General features: G+C 35.5%; 1 protein-coding gene across 5 annotated transcripts in view; it reads right to left on the bottom strand.

Moving 5' to 3' along the window:
- Positions 1 to 8,574: 8,574 nt before the first annotated feature.
- LOC135217312 (uncharacterized) overlaps positions 8,575 to 21,399 on the bottom strand; it is a 214,545-nt gene continuing 201,720 nt past the window's right edge. For all 5 annotated transcript variants that reach the window (XM_064253094.1, XM_064253092.1, XM_064253096.1 and 2 more), the window contains 6 exons: positions 20,499 to 20,622; positions 18,826 to 18,969; positions 16,274 to 17,316; positions 11,029 to 11,230; positions 10,347 to 10,538; positions 8,575 to 10,193 (listed from right to left, as the gene is read on the bottom strand). In XM_064253094.1, the coding sequence (XP_064109164.1) occupies positions 10,048 to 10,193; positions 10,347 to 10,538; positions 11,029 to 11,230; positions 16,274 to 17,316; positions 18,826 to 18,969; positions 20,499 to 20,622 (1,851 nt within the window). In that variant the 3' untranslated portion in view covers positions 8,575 to 10,047. The remainder of the gene's footprint in view (positions 10,194 to 10,346; positions 10,539 to 11,028; positions 11,231 to 16,273; positions 17,317 to 18,825; positions 18,970 to 20,498; positions 20,623 to 21,399) is intronic.

Below are 21,399 nucleotides of genomic sequence, written 5' to 3'. Positions count from 1 at the left end.
GCTTCATTAGTATACGTACTATGTCTCACTATAGATGCAGGAACTGAGGCAAGCAACCGGTTAAAGAACACGGCATTAATATATATATATGTATATATATATATATATATATATATATATCATATAATATATATATATATATATATATATATTTTATATATAACCATGACCGTGCTTAAATAATAATGGTGTTCTTCTGACACCCGTCTGAAATTCTAAAATCTTATTTCTGTGTTTTTGTAATATGAATATCTCTCCTTCCAGAGCTACGACGTCCATCAGATATTGTAACAGCAAAGTTCTGCGATAGCTTTATTATTGCAACTAATCTTAGTTCTCCATTATACTTAACTGGCATTCCTTACGGTCTTTCATGAGACATGTTTTGAACAAAGGGTAATTTTTATGCTTGGTGAATAAGTTGTCGTTTGAAACATGTGTGCGCTGTCCGGTTCAGAGCGTAGCCTACCCTGTTATGTATGTGTCGAACGGCTTATAACACTTCACTCAGTCTTGTAAGGTTTCCCATGTACTCCCCTGAAAAAATGTGCATACCGTAGACAAATTTTGAAATATCTTCCAGTCGAGACCAGATAAACTAGTAGAGCTGCTTATTTTTCACAAAAAAGAAAAACAATTCTTTTTATGCAACCAATCTAAGAACAAAATATGAACTATAATGCTGAGTGAGATTAGTTTTTTTTCCCCTAGATCTCAGTCTGCTACTGAGTATTTGAGGTTATGCAAGAACTAGTCGCGTTGTTCTATTGCAGTTACGAGCGCAAGTGATCTTTCTTTCTGTTATTGTACCTGAGATAGTTAAGCAGGATTCCTTGTCCCGGAACCTAGGTGTTCGCGATTTTGTGAAATGTTAAAACGTTGATGCAGCAACTGTCAAAATCCCGTTAATTAAGGTGTATCAGTATTCTGTGACTTTATCTCTCACTTCAGTTAAATCACGGTCCTTGGTGAAAAACGGGGAAAAAAATACCTATTAGGTAATAATCGTTATTGCATACGAAAACCTTGTTTTTTATGAGAATCATTACTGACTAATTTCAAAACACATGTAATCTTCGTAGTAATAATGGGGCAGGGTGGTTATTCTGCTAAAACCTTGAAATTATCTTACTATACCGGATGGACGAGACAGACAGACAGACACATCGGTGTAGGAAAAAATATAAACACCAGCATCAGTCACACAGCTGCTACTAGTACGTATAAGGTTACGATGATAATGAGAATCATTAATTCATCATACGCTGACTTAGAAAAGAAATACACTATTCCTACAATAAATTTATTTGATTTGATTTAGTACGGAACACTACCCTACTCTTACTACTCTTAGAAACTTACCGATATCTTTAAAAACGGTTTTGAATTGAAACCATCTACATATTCAATGAGAGACAATGCTAGTAAAAGGGCAACTTAATCTAACAACAACAAAATGACATTTGTTCACAAAGTGTGAGTCACCACAAACTTATCTCAATAAATCGAAACAAAGGAAATCCCAACACTGGCTGTCTGGTAGATAATTTGTAACCTTGAAAGCAAACTACGTTAACGATCTGCTTTTGTGTTCTAAAACTTGCTAATAGGTACCATGTAATCGTAATGTTTTCTTCATATCACGAATTATCTAACAATCTATTCTGTATATATGGCGGGGATGCTTGGCATTTTTTCATTCTGTATATATGGCGTGGTGCTTGGATTGTTTTTTCTTTTTACAAATTGCTTTATATTCACCATTCCATTTTTGGCATGTTGATCATAGACCTTTTCTTTTGATAAGGCGACTGATTTTTTCTACTTCAACTGGACTAAGCTACTTAAGTCTGACCAGCATAGCAATGTACGTACTGTTCATCTCTCTCTCTCTCTCTCTCTCTCTCTCTCTCTCTCTCTAATATATATATATATATATATATATATGTATATATATATATATAGATATAATATAATATATATATATTATATATATATATCTATATATTATATCTATATATAGGATATATATTAATAAATCGAAATCTGTGTGCGCGCGCGAGCGCTACAAATCCATCGAAATGGAAAAATGCGGTGTAAATTATTTACAAATTCTCTGGTCTTCTCCAGTTAATTATTAACAAGGCGGCAAATACCATCTTTGCTACAACAAAGATGTGGGATAAGCATTTTAGTTAAAAATAAAAACATTCTGCAATCATATATTCAAGGATGGTCGGTGCCTTGAAGGATAAATGTTTTCATTTGGAATGAGAGATAAGGCGTATGAGGGGAGTTTTCCCTGCTGCCACTTCACCTTGACTATCATTCGTTATAATCTAACAACAGATGAGTCATGAAAATTGTTTGTCGCAGTAGATAACGAGCATTATTCCGTGTTTATGAGGAAATAAACGACCAAGGAGGTAACGATTCGATTGAGGCGATGACAGTGAATAAGGGAGCAAAATACGACGTACGAACTTATGTTGCCAACTTGAAAATTTAAATTTTTATTTTAGGTAGCCACACTGAAAGAATAAAACACAAGAGAAGTTGAAAAAGCTTAATGAACAAAGAACATCCGTTTTTAAATAGATTGCATTAATGAGAAAATCTTTCCAAGCGCGGAAAACAGAAAATAGTGATTGCTGTAAATGGGCAACGAAATGAGACGAACTACCTAGATGTTCGCACTATGAGACGTGTCACCTGATGATGCGTCGTGTACTTCAGCCGTGACCGTCATGATCTCCGGCTCTGACTGCGCATATCTTCCGCCGCTCCGCGTAAAGGTCTTTGTTTCCCTTTAGTTTAAAAGTGAAACTTCCGAGGTAGCTTAGCTCCACTTGTGAACTGTAGGTATTGTATTTCTTATATTCGACGCAATGATATCTGCCGTGTTCGGCTTATGAGTTCTAAAAGATGAGATCACTAGTCTTATAGATATTTTTATTTGTATTCCTGAAGGCCCTCACAATCTCATACACCTTTAAAGTTGTACTTTAAGCCTGCACTGTCATTTTTTAAAGGTCAATTTTATCGTTTTCATTAATATCCTGTCCGGAATTCCCGGCGAACTTAGCTTTAAATCTATAATCTCAGCGCTCAAGAAAAATGAATATTAACGATAGTGATATTTACGTATGCAGCATTATGGAAAGTCTGCTTATTCATTGCAATCCTTTTTCATGTCATCCAACATCGGGTATTTGATAGGTAACGTAGTTTCACAGAAAAGTATATTAGCAAAATTTCTTTAAGAATCCCAGCATGGGATCCTAATCTCTGTTTTTATTTTACTGCGAATTTGTACTATTTACATCGGTAAATAACTTTAACTCTTTCCTCTCTCTTTTTACTCGGATCAGCAAAAATTTTTAGATTCGAAGAAGCATTTCCTGTAACACATTTACGTATAGACTCTACGGGAATAGTATTGGCTAAATCTTCAGCACAAAGTAATTTATATCCTTTTGCTTTAAAGAGAGAATTAAATCAAGCAATTCTCTGAAAGGTACTTTTCCCTTGCCCTTAAAAAATGAAGGGGAACGCGCGCCTGATATATAGAGGTAAATTGCAACCTTCGTCAACCATTTAAAGTTTTGCTGTGTTACGAATTTCGAAAAATTATTTTTCGAATTGTCAAAATTATCCAACATCCAAGACGGGAGAAGAGTGAAAATAAGAGTAATTATACGAGCAATAATATTAGAACCCCACAATGAATACGACGTTACAAAGTTACAAAGATGTTATATCAGTCAAGGGTAGACTATATACTCGTGCATACGGAGCGAGAGGGTGTTCACTTGAAACAATACAGCTATGTAAGGTAATTGTGCAATTAAGACTATGCGCCATTCTTAGAGAAACAAAGACCATTGGCGACTGCATTCTGAACCGTTCTCTAGTTTTTCACAGCTCATAAAAATTCGTGATATTAGCTCGGTCTACAGAGATCTACAGTCATTTTTCTCCTTATATGTTTTTAATTCTCGAAGAAATCACTGTTTCTCATTTCCTCTTCAGGTAGTTGAAAAAAGGGGAAGAGCTAAAGTAAAACAAAACATTTTATAAAATGTAACAAATGCACAATCCTCTTTTGTGAAAGGACATCGAGTCTACAGTTATCAGCCGGTACGGATTCGGTAGTTAAAGGCAACAAAAATTATACATTTATTACCAAATCTGCAAGTACAATGACCCAAACCATTAGAATGCAGAAACGTACAAACTAATGGAGGGGCGAAAGGGATGGGAATAAATATGCAATTTGTTGGACACTCACCTATGCTTTTTTTCATTCTTTCTTTTTACTTTAATACTAGATCTCGATTGGAGTTCCTAAGTTTCCTAAAATAGACAATGCACAAAACTAAAGCATACCAAACTTTATTGTAAATTTACCATTACAAAGATATTTGCCGTCGAATGTTGTTACACAGGAGCAGCTAGGTTCTTTGTAATGTTTCGATGGTTTCGCGAGTAAGACTAAGGACCCGGGGGCCGGGCCCCGGGGGAGTTTTGCTTTTTGCTCGATGTGACGTCAGAAGAGGAGAGCCAATGGGAAAAGTTATAGGGGCCCATACACTGAACGATTGTCGTTAACGACAAACATGCGCTATTCAGACCGATTCAGACAGTATGAACGTTCAACACACGGTCGATAGGTTTTCATCGGCAGACGAACACATAAACATTGAACGACCTGTGTATGACAGACAAGCCAGCAACCTGGTCGTGACAGATTCAGCTGAGATCGTTCAGGCCACGAAACTCCGCCAACTTTTGCATTCAGACAAGCCCATACGCAATATTATTGATACGATACAGACAAACGTTCAGTGTATACCTAGGTCCCTTATGACTTCGCCGTTCTGACGTCACGTCGAACACAGTTCATCCAAGATGGTTATAAGTTTTCAATTACGGCCTGTTTTTCTATTTTTTTTTTTTATCATTATCAGGTGTGCAACAAAAATCTAAACTTTCCTTTAAGCCCGCGAAGCTGTTTTTATCATAGCGAAATCATAGCGAAACTTAAAAAACAAATAGGCAAAAATCATATTTTAGTTTGTTACAACAGCGATCAATGGTGATGACGCTACCTCTTAAATTACAGTAGATACCTTGAGTTCATCGAGCAAAGCTCGACCGCGTGGAATGGGCTGAAGGCTTCCGATAGTTTTTTTTTTTTTTCTCTCTCTCTCAAATTGTCCCTCGTTGTCGGTAAGGACGGCTACCATATTTGGAACATCTTTTTTATAAAAGAAAAAAAAAAAATCAGTCATGTTGCCTTTGTTGCTGATGTAGAACTTATTCCTTGGATTATTTGGTTGTGCTTGAATGTATCTGACGCCTATTTACTACAGTATTATGGGCGACCACAGTGGGAAACCTTGTTTAAAGAAGAAATTATAGTCGTGGCAAAATACAAAACTAGTCCAATACACCGTAATATCCCTAGACACTTCTTCAAGTTCTGAATCTGGGTTAGTGAGGTATATTATTTTTTTTTTAAGTGACCCCTATTAACTTTATTTACAAGGCCCAAGTTAGATTAGGTTAGGCTGGGGTCAAGGGAAGGGCGAAATAGGCCAGACAAGGGCCAAGTGCCTTAGGGTAGTTCAGGTTAAATACATTCTTATATGTCACTCATTTCCGGTTTTACTGAGAATAAACTAAAAGAACACTGAAAGACAGAATTCTTCCAGGTGAATTTTAATTTATGGCCTTTACTACAAACTTCGTAACGCAATGGGATACACAAAACAACGCTGCAAACACTCCTACGTGATTAATGTGTGAAACGCATTTTTTTTTTATTGATCGAGAGATAGCGTAGAGATATTGACTGTTATGAAATCGGAGGAGCGCCGGGAACAAAAAATCAAGACAAATACAGCTCCAGAGCAGATCTCATGCTGAGAATTTCCTGTGTGAATGTTTATGACACATCGTTGTGGTATTTTTTCACAAAACTAGATGCTTTTTCGTACAGCTCTGAGTCAGATAAATTTTGCAATGAGATTGGTTCCAACACTGAGAATGATGAGACAACTTCATGCAAGCCAGTAAAACGAAGTTCAACCGAGTTATGATGATGTCCAGAGTACGATAGTAAACAGTTACTCTACACAAACTCTGGATCTTCTAATCTTTGGTCTTCACAAAGCTCGCCAAAATGTCCTTTTACGGTACGAAGTCTCCTTTTCTCAAATTCTGGTCTGATTGACCACTTCTGGGCTGTTGCTTCTTTCTTTACATCCTCAAACTGATTTCTTAATCTGCACTTATCATCCATGCAAACCTTTAAGAGGTCTGCTGCCTTAGCAAGATCAACTGCTTTTGATTGCAACATTTTTTATACTAAATTTATTGACTGAAAGATCTTGGACTGAAACGTCAAAAGGAATAAAAGATTAAAATTTTCAAGACATTTCTTTAGTGCAGTGGCTTCATTGCGTTCGTCTGCCTCAGAGCTGCATATTATTTGTGCTAGAGCTTTCTGCACATCACAGAATCGAACTTTGAGAGCAAATACCGCATCATAACGTCCAGCCCATCTAGTTGGATTCAACTTTTTAATAGTTACCCCTTTGTGAGTGCCTGATTCAGAAAATAAGCTAGATAATATGTCCCATTTCTTGATACTCAATCCAAAAAACACACAGACTCTTTGAACAATATCATAAAAATGGGCCATTTCTGTCACATCCTTGACAGCATCATTAATCACCAAATTCAAATTATGAACAGCACAATGAACATAAACTGCACTGGGTTCAACATCAATTATTTTTTTCTGCACACCTTTGTATATCCCCTTCATGTTACTAGCTCCATCATATCCTTGGCCATGACACCTTGAAATAGAAAGTCGTCTTTGTTTAATTATTTGCAAAATTTGATCTGATAGTGCAGCTCCACTTTGGCCCTCAACCTTAAAAAAAAAAAAAAAAAAAAAAACTCATTTATTTGTAGGGCCTTTGGCTTTCCATTATCATCATATTCTATGCTACAGTAACGGTATATTTCACACATCTGATCAATTTTGGAAATATCCTGCGTTGTATCTAAGATTATGCTATAAAATGGAGCTGCTTTAATGGCACAAGTAAGTTCTTTTTCAGTTTCCTTTGAAAGCAACTGAATGAGTTCATTTTGTATCATTGGGCTCATATGCTTTGTTTTACCTTTAGGTTTACTGATTAATTCTGAAAGAACTGGATAATTTAGAAAGCAACTTAATGATGCAAGTGAAATTTCCAAGTTTCATCCTCATCATAATCACCTTCATCTTCTGCTTGTGTTCCTTCTCTGTGTCCACGAAATGGCAAATTGCACATCGTGACTCTACGTCCATGGGCCCCTTTAATCATTATAGGCCCTGGGCCCGTGGCAGTTTGCCACCTCTGCCACCCTATTGTTACGCCTCTGTAATGCTGAGGGAACCCTCACCGTGCAGTTTAAGGTGTCCGTCCGGGCCTTTGCTGTAGTTCGGAGGAACATTCGGAGAAATTTGAGAAAACTTCATTGCGCAAGCGTAGTTCATAGGTGTTCATTTTGTCAATGAACCATCTTTTATCTTATGATTACACGATATATGCTTAGTAAATTAACAGAGTAAGAATTTCCTCAAGCGAGTGAAAATTCGTAATTAAGAAAACTATATAAGACTATATTTTCCAAATTCTGTACGGGATGACTATTTTACATCTTTTAAAAGCCGTAGCTACATCTATCCCAACAGGACAGGTTTGACAGAGATAATGTACGTGATTGTACTTTTCCACCATGTCGAAAAGTACAGTCTACCCTGCGGTGTTACTGAATGCTCTTCCTACATTTTCCAGTTAATCAAAAGTAAGTCATTATTCCTTTAGTATTTATTACTTTCCCAAACATGTCCATCCCATTTTAGTCTTCATTCCAGTAATGGACAGCTGAGATATAATGGAGTTATTTATAAGCAGAGGCACTTTGCAGTTGTTTATTATTGACGAAGCCTCGATTTTAATAGGATGTTTCAATAAAAAGGTTATTCATCTGCAAATTGCACTGTTATTTTCAAGGCTCCGAAATGTGCAAAAAAACAAAAATACCACAATGAAACTCTAGTTTTAACCTCTGTTCAGCATCAACCACAACATTCTTTACGTTGCTGGAAAAAATGCGGAGATGAGAATCTACGCACTTCGACTCCTTAATTTCGATCCTTGAAAGCAACTTTATGGTTACCTATATGACCACACCACTATATAGGCTAAAAGCAAAGGGAAAGGATATATTATCAGTACATGAGCCGTTAACTCAACTCAAATATACCTTGATAATATAACACTTTCCATTACAAATCCCAAATAAACCTCTCTATACTAGTAAGAAGTATCCATGATTCAGTATAAGTGTACTTACTGAAAAAATATACAGTAGTTGTAATCCATATAATAAATACAGTGCACTGAATTCTACCAAACTTACCTTCCTTAGTAACAGCATTAATATGGAGTAAATTCAGCTTTACACGCCCCTTAGATTAACACATAAATAAAGGATAATAACATAAGATCTATTTCACATTTTATTAGATTAAGGTTGGTTTGTGTAAAAATGATTGTAGTAAAGAACATGGAGTATCTTGAGCATGGAGTAAGAATGAAAAAATGTAAAAAGCTGGATATATCTATCGGAGTGTGATATACAAAATAGTACATTAAATCTTTCTCTCCATCAAGAAACTGGAACAAGCAGTGGGTACTTTCTTGTTTTTTTCTCACGCCATTCAACACAGAAATTTGTTGCTCAGACTTACCATCCTGGAATAACATTAAAAGCGTATGTACAAAACGTCCCATTCATTCACGATACAGTTTGGTTATCATAAAAGCAAATGTCATTCAAATACACCCTCTCCTTGCTTGACTTATCCTTTCATTTTCTCAGTGTACACAAAGTGTTACCCTGCCTCTGAGACTCGTGCTTTGACCCTCGCAGCCCATAATGCATTCTGCATGTATCAAAATCTGAATACTGAAAGGAATACCATGACTAGATAGACACATCACTGCAATAAAGGACCCTCAATCTGGACGAATATAGTGACTAGCTATCCCTTCATTGATTTAGGCTAGAACGCTGCTGCAACAGCAAACTAAAGAGGCAAATTTACGTCTGAATGTTATGACTTCTCTGTATACAAAACATGGACATCATTATTATGGAATGAATATTTTTGGTTTAACGAACCTGGTTGGAATGAGTGACTTATGAATAAATATACAGTATAACCCTCAAGTCCACAATTCAATGGCGTCTTACAATTTGAGTCACTTCAGTCTTTCCATATGTTACTATGTGTGGCCTGTATTCATGCGAGTATCTTGGTCAAGTACAAAAAGTCTTTCACACAATAAAAGGTCAATACTGAGCGTGCAATTTTCCTATTAAGCATGAGCTGATTCGGATATGTGTCCATTTGATATCACAAATTGACTGCTTAAGTATCAACTTAAAATTCACGGTAGCATTAACAATGGAATATGTATCAAACATGACGTTCAAAATATCAAATTGTCCAGTTTAGCACCAATTAAATGTCCTGCTTTGAAATGGTGAAATACACAAACGGTCTTTCTTGCACTTTTCGTTTTCTGCACGACAGACTACTAAAATAAATATATCTTGATAACTAATGTGATTGCACTTGTCACTAATAACACTAAGATTGTATGGACTGATACCTTTTCCTTTACGGCAAAGTAAGCAATATTAATACAACACTGAAGGAACCAATCTGGAACAACTCTTCACAATATACGAGAATACTTGCAAATAAATGTGGTCTTCCTATACAGCACTGTTTTCTAGAAGCAACTCAGTGAACATAATTCTACTTAAATCTTTTTGAAAGAATGTGGTTCAGCTACTGGAGCACTTGCAACATAGAAAAAAATCCTTTGGTTACTGTTCTTTAGTTACGGACATAACAGATAAACTATGTTAAAGCAGTTCCGGTAAATTATGAATACTATGTGGTTAATCTTAAACGTTATCAGTTGGTGACTTATTAGCACCTTGATTATTTGCACAGCAAGGGACCATGCCCCACAAAATACCCGGGATGACTGCCAGAATACTGATGACTCGATATGTGATATGGTAGCCTCCAGACAGGTCGTTTAGTAAACCTGGAAAACGTAAAAAAAATATACAATATAATTTTTGCCACTGATACAGTTGCAGCATAAGAGAACACGATAATTTATTCAATGTTTAATATTATGAATTTCTGTCTTGATATTTGCTGTAACATCAGGAGACACTGAAAATAAAATCCTTACCTGTTACCGGAAATACAATGAAAGCAGTGAAGCCATTCATGAAGAGTAGAAGCCCAAAAGTAAAGGGGAGGAGCTTCATTCCCAGGTACTCGACCAGCAGGATGGGCCCGACTGTCATAGTCATTCCGACGCTAAAACCGTACCAGCAGCAACAACCAGCAAGGACTCCAAGCCCCCGAACGAAAGTGAGAACTGGGGCAAAATAAGGACACATCACCAGTGTAAATTAACGATTACACACTATTTTGTATATTGCTGTATCAAAATTTACTAGGAAATGGCTTAAAACCAAGTTTTTTTTTTTTTTTGCACAATTAACATCTACAGTTGAAGGACTAGCAAGATTTTTGCTCTTGGCGAGCTTAAGTTTAACAATAAACAGGACAGCGAGAAGAACGGAAATCATTTATTCATTTTAATTATATACACCAAAGTCTCGGGAATCCCTACCTATCATCTGGTCTACGAAAAAAATACTTTTTACAATGTTATAGATTATGCCAAAATAATTAATATCTACAAATATCAGCTATTTTAGCGCATTCTATAATACTGTAAAAACTCATCTTATTGTAGCCCTGATTATGGGAGGGGATTCCCAAAACGTTGATGTAAATAAAAAGCAATTATTTTCGGCATTCTCGCTGTTCTGTTTATAGTTAAAGTATTATATATTACTCACTTAATACAGCAATCCCAGCGCTGAAACTGGCCACCATACAGTAATACCGGCGAGGAATCCACCCTCTGTCACTGATCACAGACATAAGGATCCGACCAAGTAGCTCCGAGAAAGCAACACACGTGAGAAGATAAGGAGCACTGTTTCCTTCGCTAATATTACTTGCGACGGCTGGGAGATAGGTGATGTAGCATGTGTACGCCTGGAATGAGGAATTCAGTCAGTGGCCATAATAAATTTAATACAGAGTAGTCAGTGTCATAATTAATTTAATAAAAAGATAGTTGAAACACGTCGATGTAAATGCATAATTATGTACTTAAAATTTACGGATTCTGATAAATAAAAACGCTCGGTATAAAAGTTCATACCAATTTTGTCCAACAAAGAATACCATGGAAGTCACTTCAGTATGTGGGCCGTCAGTGGCAGTTGAGTAGATTCCCCAAAATTAACCAGGTTTCTAACGTAAAAGTTAAGTATATCTTAGTTTAACCAGACCACTGAACTGGTTAACAGCTCTCCTAGGGCTGGCCGGGAGGATTAGATATTTTTACGTGGCTAGGAACCAACTGGTTATCTAGCAACGGGACCTACAGCTTATTATGGGATCCGAACCACACTATGTCGAGAAATTAATTTCTAATCACCAGAAATAAATTCCTCTGATTCCACGTTGGCAAAGCAAAGAATCGAACTCAAGACTACCGAATCAGTAGGCAAGCACATACCCCACTCGTCCCACGAGGAACTATGTTTCTAACTGTCAAGTTAAGATTTTGCAATCTATTATGTTAAATAAAAGTATAACACAACTTAATTTGATTTACACATTGTCATCCTTGTAGTAAATAGGGCCTTTACATATTTCTATAGGGTTCTTTCATTTGAGGAATAACAAGATGATACCAAGTTATAGTCATACTTCACTTTTGTTAAGAAAAATCAATCATTTTGCTTGCCTTCGCGTAACAATATTAGTATGGCTCAAGACGTATTTCCAATATACTGTTAGTATCCAATTCCGTATTGTAAACTTACTTGACATTATGACTTGACGATATTATTCATTAATATAGAATTACAATTAAGATCCGGTCCCGCACTGATCTCCATCATTACTAAAATAAAGTTACATGCACCAAAAGAGTTCAGCAGCCTAAAAATTACAGCCACCTATTTAAGTTCATATTAAAACACCACAGAATAAGAATTCAAATTCGTTAAAACTTGAACTATCATCAGAAGAAGAGCAGTCGATATTACTCAAGCTAAAACTGGCCTTTGAGGTGTCCAATACTAAACAACACCCAGTGCGTCTTCGGTATACCACACAAATCACGAACTGTCTACATGTGATCACCACTGTTCTCACAGCTAGCATATGCCCTGAAAACAGCAACAATAACTAACAGCTTTAAATAACTGATGATTTTTCATTTAGTCTCCTAAATCTACAAAATCTCAGGATTCACATAGATGCTCCAAAGACGTCTCGTTACAGCACGACCTTCATGCTCAATTTCAAAATTATGTAGGATTTTCCCGTCAATAGTGCATTTTTAAAAGAAATGCTTGGCTCTGGCACGGAAAAATCATGCTATATAATTACTAAGAACTTTTGACTAAAATCTGCTTTCATTTATTCATATAGACCATTCTCGCTTTATCCTGAAGGGCATTTGTCATGCTCTGACTTGACTTGAAATTTTCAATTCAATAGTTTCTTCAATAGTTTCGTTACAAACAACCGCTAAATTGAAGGCTGACTTTTCAAAAACACGGTCTAATACATTTTCTAAGTGTACCTATTCTCGATATATGACTTATCAATAAACTCTAAAAAATTCAATAGTATCAAGGGCTATTTCGTAGATATAATAACTCGCAAGAATGATTAATCTTCTTATTTTACACATATAGTACCTACTTAAGTCATATACAGTAGTACAGATCAGCAAATGACACACCCATCCTAATCTAGAATATATATAGCATGTATACACACACACATGTATATACACTGGCAGCAGATCGTGTGGTTAGTCCAGTCTACATGTCTTTAAACTAGATTATAACATCAAGCAACTCACAGGGAAGACCGCTCTCAAAAAGACAAACAATGGTAGCCAGCATCTGCATTTGATTAATGATTAATTAACTGATTAATTGGATTCATAAGATCAAAGTTCATAGGCACGTGAACCAGTATGAGCATTAAAATTTACAGGTACATTAAAATAATTTTTTGGGCTTGTAATCTGTAACGAATTATAACAGTCTAAAAATATCGAAGTTCCTCTCAAAATATTTAAGATTGTTTGTGACTTACTTTCAGAACGAAATGGGTTGTAAAATTTAAAAAAATGGCAAGACTAAAATATTAGGTTAATTTCTATTATCAATTCATAATTGTTAGTGCGACAACGAAGTCCAAGATGACTTCAAAATATAAACTTTTTTATGCCCTTTTACTGTACATACAAATTATCCCAACCGTCTTAAAAGCTGATCCATTTTAAGCAACGCTCAAGAAATCTAAGAACGTCAGGACATTAGAATGTTAGATTATGGCAAAAATAATTTCATATTTTTCCTAGAATAGGACTTAATCAGACCAAATCGTGATCAATCCAAATTTCTTGATATCGTAACCTGGTCCGAAAGCAAGATACTCGTAGTCTTGTATTCTTCACTCGAAATCATGTTCTTTTACACTTTATTCTATTAATTGAAAACTTGAAGGTACTCATACTTTGGTATACCTATACCCAGCGACGGACTGGCCATTTGGAGAAAGGGGAATTTTCCCCTTGGGCCGGTGGTTAAAGGGGGCCTGTGGGCAGGTCTATTGTAAAAATAAATTACAAATAAATAAAATAAAATAAAAAAAAGTTAGAAAATTAAAAAAATCTGAAGAATAAGGGAACAGAGAGAATAGAATTGGATAAAAAAAACAGAGAGAGAGGAGAAGGATGAAAAAAACAGAGAGATAGAGAGAGAGAGAGAGAGAGAGAGAGAGAGAGAGAGAGAGAGAGAGAAGGGGGGGTGGGGAGAGGTGGGACATGAATCTCATCGCCAGCACACCTTAATGCAGCCATTGCAAGAGGGTAATCTTGAAATGTCCCTATAAAAGGTTGTTCCGCTAATTTTATCAACATTTTCTGTAAGCTATCGTTCATTAACCATCAGCCAGTATACAATATGCCATCGTTTCCATTTCATTATTGCTAACTGGTTGGGCAACACAGTCAGAATTCTATGATTATACACACATAAATATATAATACAGATTACTACAATAAAATACACTGTTCAGTAGGGAAACTGAATAATAGAAACTGAACACATGATAACATTCTATCGTTATTTTCGAATATATGATCAAGCCGCTCAACACAGTGCCGTATTGCAACGTTCTTTTGCGTTCAAGGCTTCTGGTTATACTGCTAGCGAAAGGTTACACACATCACACAGGCAGTAAGACGCTACTTAATCGGTATTCCTTGTAAGTTATTTTCTCGTGGCTATTATTATGCAAGTTAAACAAAAATCTTTTGTGTTTCATTGGAAACTTTGGCAAGCCTGATAATGCCCTATACACAGATGTTCTGCTAACTTTGGCTACCATACAAGAACATGAAAATATGAAATCAGATGTTCGCAGCAAAGCCAAAGCATACATTGAATCACTACTCAAATATGAAACCATACTGACTGCTCACATATTTCTTCGTATATTTGAGCAGACAACTCCCCTTTCGAAATATTTTCAAACAAACAGAATGGATATTCTCTCTGCGTACAGAATGGTTGCTACTACTAAAGAGAGTCTGGACAAAATAAACAGAGATTTTGGAGGTATTAAGGTGGCTGCAGATCATTTTGTTTGTTGGGCTAATGAAGATGAAGAGAACGCAGATTTGGAGTTGGAGGTGCAGACACAATTGCCACTGAAAAGAGTTAGAAAGAAGAGAACGATGCCTGGCGAGAAGGCATATGATGAAAGGCTGAATGATGCAGAGAAGGCTTATGAAGTTGAGGTATATAATCCAATATCGGACAAAGTCACACAGAGCCTTAGTGGTCGATTTCTTTCTCATGGGACATTTTACAACGATTTATCGATTCTAGACCCAGGAAATTTTGATCAGCTGAAGAACAGCAATATTGAAGAGTATGAGTCTTTATTTAAAGAACTCAGTTAGCCATTGCTTAAGTTCGACAGCCGAGCAACAGCTGAAAACTTGAAGTTGGAATTAAGGAGTCTAGCAACCTTGGAAGACTACACCGTTAAAGATATGAATGATGAGGATGAACACGAGTCTTATTTAAATGAAGACAGACATGAGATAATTGCAACGAAATGTTCATCATGTAAGAATTGTCCTGTCTGCTGTTACCATATACTCAGTAGGTACAACTTGTTAACTGATGCCTACCGTATAACTGTCTAGCTTACAAGTATCTCCTGACCTTGTCAGTTACTCAAGTTTCCTGTGAGAGAAGTTTTTCTACCTCGAAATTCATAAAAAATCGTCTAAGAAGCAGAATCTCACAGGAACACCTCCAGGAGTTTATGCTAATGACAGTAGCGAGGGATATATTAATATCTCTCGATAATGATTTAATAATTGACAAAGTTGCATGCAAGAGTGAACTATTAAAGAAATGTTGATAATCTAAAATAAAAGCAATTCCTTTAATTATGCCTGCATGTGTTTTATTTTTCCCAGAGCCGTTTATCCGAACCATCACTATATATATATATATATATATATATATATATATATATATATATATATATATATATATATATATATATATATATATATATGTGTGTGTGTGTGTGTGTGTGTGTGTGTGTGTGTGTAGCTTGTTTCCCATCAAATGTATACTTTCATTTCAAGATATACCTCCCCACTTCTATTTAGCTCCATCTTCAAGTGGGCTGATCAACATCAAAAGTACTGGGCAGAAATTTAGTCCTAGCCCGTCCTTGCCTATACCTAATCATTAGCTTTTGTATATGCAAATCAGAAAAGAAATTCTTATCTGTTAAAAAGATTCAGTTAGGTGAATAAAACTAACCCTCTTTTACATTACTAAACTGTGGGAATGATATATCTTAGCAATCAATGAAGTATGATCACCTATTCTGAACTTTTAAAACAAGACAACTATTACATGCCTAATCTGATAAAAATGACTTCTTTTGGTAGTGGGGAAAACAGAGGAAACTTACCATTCTGTTTGAAATACTGCTGAATGAAGAAATGAGGAACACAGGATGTCTAAACATACTAAAACTTATGAGATCACTGAATCGAGGACATTTAAGCCCAAGACAAATACAGGGCTCTGGGGGTTTTCTACTTAGTCCCTTGTTTTTCAATTCTTCGGCTTCTGCTTTAGCTTTCCAACCTTCTATTTCTATCGATAAGGCACTGCCGAATTGGTCAAATACATCATTTACATTAAAGATACTCTCCCTTGAAGGAGCAGTGTTAAAGGAATCGACACTCCTCGCTCCGATATAACTAGCAGGTCTATTTCTGACATCATTTTCCCGATTTAAAAACTCCACTTTCTCATTGCCAGTTTCCTGATCGTAAGTTTCAAAGCAATCGTCCTCCGTTTCCTCCTCCGGAATCTGAGGAAGAATCTCCATGCTCCTCTCTATGCTCACCGTCCGTGGACGTTCCAGGTACTCATTAGTTCTTAGTGAGTCGGTTAACGGATTCTTCCATTGGCGATTACTATACAGCTCTGGATTACTTGAAGAGAAGCTCTTGAGATCACTGTACAGAGATATATTTGGATTAATGGACACTTCGTCTTGGTCACTATCCTCACTCTCTTCTTCATCTGGGGTCAACTGTTTCACCATACAGTCGTTATCACCCTCAGCTCCAAACTCCCTCTTGTCTTCTCTTTTCTTGACAGGACCAGCTTTTGCATCTGCAATATCATTCGTCTGTTGAGCTTGACCATTGTTCTTTTCCGCTTTGACCCCATCAAATTCCACGGTCTTCTTTGGTTTCATGTGCCACTTCACCGGCTGCAAAAGAGATGCTCCCAAGACACCATGGAGCACAATTCCTGACCACAGCAGGAGAGTGCCCTGGAAGGAGTACTGTTCCATCAGGTAACTAATCAGGAGGGGCAAGGACATGAAGCCCATCGATGCCCCTAGCATTGAAAGACCATTTGCAATGACCCTCTTATGGTGAAAATACTGCTGCCCTATCAGGAACCCCATTGGCTGGACCAGGGCGAATCCAAGACCTGCGGAAGAAGAACACTGTTAGTTAATCAGGATAATGTACTACATTAAATAACTTAAGGAGCTGAAAAGTAAAACTCTAACTTCTATTACCTAAAATGTATGTATATTAAGAAGATAAAAAAATTAAACAGGTACATTAAATTTTTAAATTCACTATCTATATAAAACACAAACAATATCTAATGATGAACGTTGGAAACACTAGGAATTCAATGCAGAGAATATCCTTGAACAACTAATTTGGTTATATATACACTCTCGTGTCCACTAAGACTTCTTCCCATGAGCTTTAAATATACAAAAATCACCATTTAAAATTAACTCAGAGAAAGCAAAAATTCAATAAAAAGTATTCTAAATAATATATAATGTCACAAAATCTTAAAACTTACAGTAATATTCAAATAATTTTTGTTTTGGTTTTGCATACATCAGTAATGATCACAAAAGGGGAAAAGATTCAATGAAAGAGGAATGAAAGGAAAGCTTAAGATTAATGTCCTATCGGAGTAGATAGGGCGACCAGGCACCGTTCCACTGGTTCAACAAGAAAGCCATATCACAGCACTGATAATTTTGAAAAATCTAGACATTAACATCAAGATACGATACATGTTCAAAGTTATACGTATTTTGTCATTTGAACATGGAAGACTCAATTAAGAGATGAAAGAATACCAATCATTATTACATCAATAAATGTTAAAAACTTTACTGTGATAAAACATAAACATTTTAAATAATACTTTCATGAAATAACGCTAATCATTATCATATAAATGCTACAAGGATTGATTATTGCACAATATCATAGGTAATAAATAAATCCCTTTACTTTCTGCTCTGCTATTAACAGTGTTCAGGTACACTAAATGGTTTTATGATATTGCTTTCAACATTTCGTACACCTGTTCATAACTACCTCCGAATTAGTTACGTAGCTCACGTAAATCATAATGTCCACATTAAATATCATAGCAAAGGCAAAGCATCACATATGCAGTAAACATTTCCAGGCTATAATTCATTAATCCAATTATCATATCCTGAAAAACGAACAATTTTCATTTTCGTATACCCGAGTACCCCTTTAAACGTAAGGGCTGCCTCTTACAGTGGGTCTTGCGGGGCAAACTGTGGATGGTCCTATGGGTTCTTGAATCATACCTTCGACTCAATAGCACTGCTTGCAGCCTATTAATTTCATCTGTTCCCTTTGGTATAGTCCTACTTAGCTGCACAACTTATTTAACTTTCCTGACCTTCTTCCACACTTCATCTCAAAACTGGAATATATACTGTACTGTCTCTCGCTTCATTTTAGCTTCACAGTAAGAGAAATGCACGACACGACTCTTTCCCCCTTATCTGTTATTGCTGCCTTAAAAGCTGACGAAAGAATCACGTAAAAATAACTAATCTGAAAATCTGGTCTGCATTGAACAGCAAATACCCTCGTTATACCCGCCTGTTTGACACATTTTCCTATCACAGTCCAAGACACTCACCTGAAATGAAGCCGTAACACAGGTAAAACCAAACTATGTTATTGTACAACGAGGAGAGTAGCAGACCAAGGGATAACAGAAGAACCCCGATGACGCTCAGAATTCGGTGACTGTAAAAGCGAGACAGACCAGTCGAGAGAGGCGCTGAAATGGGACCAGAAAAGATGGGTTAGCTACTTGAAAATAATAATAATAATAACAATAATATTAATAATAATAATAATGGGTAGAAATCTCAATTACAAAGGCACAAGTAATGTTTTTTAAGGGTCACAATAATGCATCCGATATCTCTTTATATACTGGTTCAATAGTTTTACAACTGCTACCATCAGATATATTATTGTGGACCTTAAACAACAACAACAACACCAACAACAACAACAATAATAATAATAATATAATAATAATAATTAATTTAATAATAAATAATAATAATAATATATAATAATAATATAATAATAATCATAATATAATATAATAATTAATAATAATAATTAATAATAATAATAATGCCGTTACCAATATCAACACCCCAAAATATACCTTGAAATTCCTAGCATGACATATAATTTACTTGGTTCTTATGATTTACTTCACACTAAGCCTAGATAGCTGAAAACTCTAATTCTTTAAGAAAAGGAAATCCGGCAGAAATAGGCTAGGGTGCTCCGTGACAATAGTCATGAACTACATGCAGTACTCGGTGATGTACTGAAGCATTTATCCTTCATTTTAATAATTTATTTACATTTTTATCTATTTATTCATCAATCTATTAATCTATCTTTTTTTTGATAACTGATTTCTTCTTTCTGCATTTCCTTTCATCTTCTGTAACTTATTTCAAAAAGCACCATATTCTTTGAAAGATTGGATTTCAACTCAATGGCCTTTTTAGGCTTGTTCTACATGAATAGGGGTTTATTTTCTGAATAATAATGACAATAATAATAGTAAGCATTCTTTTTCCAATCGAGGTCATTTAATCTAGAAAAACCTTGAGAAGTGACCTTCAACTGACAAATGTTCCTTTATAGAGTTTCGGCATTTTATACCCTACTCTGCGATGGATAATTTGTGTTACTCCAGATGAGGTGGCATTGAGGCCTAATGAGCTCTTTTACCAGATCCCGCTGCATGAACACCAACTTTTCTCAAGAACACTGGAACGTCGTTGCAGTTATTAAGGTACACTTACAGTGATATAAAACTTTTCTGTAAGGCGTACAACTGCATGCCGTTATTCATCTGCAGTAACTAGCAGTAAACAAATTTCCCCGCCAACTTTCAAGTATTCTTCTAAGTTTTCTTCCATCAGTAAGTCTTTCTTTTTGTTTTCTTCATCAGACATAGTAAGTCCTATTTCTCTAAATAGTGTGCCAGTGTTCTACACATGGCATTACAGTATTACTTTTATTTCCATGGGTCTATGAAAGTCTCTTAAAAGCTAACTAAGTCTGCGGATTTCTAGAACCGTTTAAAGCTACTGAAAAACCAGTATACACTCCTGATTGTTACCATTCCAAGCTAAACTAATAATCACAGTAAAGTAAGGAAAAAAAACTTAGCACCTCCTATAATAATTTAGAACAAATAATACGTATTCTCAATATTTCAGTGATTGATGCAGCTCACGTTAAAAAAACTCGTTGGACTGTTTATATACTTACTCAAAATATTGGAGACCCCAGTAACGATGGCCGGTATGGCTGCAACTTGAGTGTTCGTGTATCCCGATCTGACTAGTTGCAAGTACACGACGCCAAAACTGGTGTTCACACTAGTGATCGTAAACTGAAATGAAAACAAGTATGGTTACTTTTTCGTTCGTTGATAACATTAGAAACTGTTAAAATGAATGTATATTATATATATATATATAATATATATATATATATAGATATATATATATATAATATATATATATATAATACTAATATATATATGTTATATAGTTTGGCCTTGAACTCCACTGTATGTCATTGCTTCTTCTCTCCTGCTTATGGACGGTTGGTGTGTGTTTTGGTAGTCTCTTTTTGTTTACTGTTTTGTGTTTTTTATGCTTTTACTTTTTACTGTCTGAACTTGTAAATTTTAATTGCATTGTGAATTCCTTTTATGCTAACAATATATTTTATTTTGTCTTTTACTTTTCACAAAGACTGATCATGCACTGAGTCATGAGTGCGAAACGTTTGTTTTTGTTAATAAACTTGGCCTTTTATTATTTGTATCATGGAATCTCATGAAGTCTATATATATATATATTATATATATTATATATATATATATATATATGTTATATATATATGATATATATATATATATATATATCTATTATAATATGGTTTAATATATATATATAAAAATGGTTCCTTAAAGAAAGGAGAACAGTTACAGATAGCTGACAAAAATATATCAAAGCAAATCTATGAATTTCTGTACTTACGCCTATTGTGCTTTTAGTGCATAATACCACTTATTTCTCCATTTTAACTTCCTGGAAAAGAATAAAGGATTTTTGCAGCCTGTTCTATGTAAGCGATACCTCAAATAAAAAGTAAGCACCTT

This window comes from Macrobrachium nipponense, chromosome 7, assembly GCF_015104395.2.
Source record: "Macrobrachium nipponense isolate FS-2020 chromosome 7, ASM1510439v2, whole genome shotgun sequence".
NCBI classification, from domain to species: domain Eukaryota; kingdom Metazoa; phylum Arthropoda; class Malacostraca; order Decapoda; family Palaemonidae; genus Macrobrachium; species Macrobrachium nipponense.
Note: the sequence above shows the minus strand (reverse complement) of the source record. Positions and strands in the feature narration are given on the sequence as shown.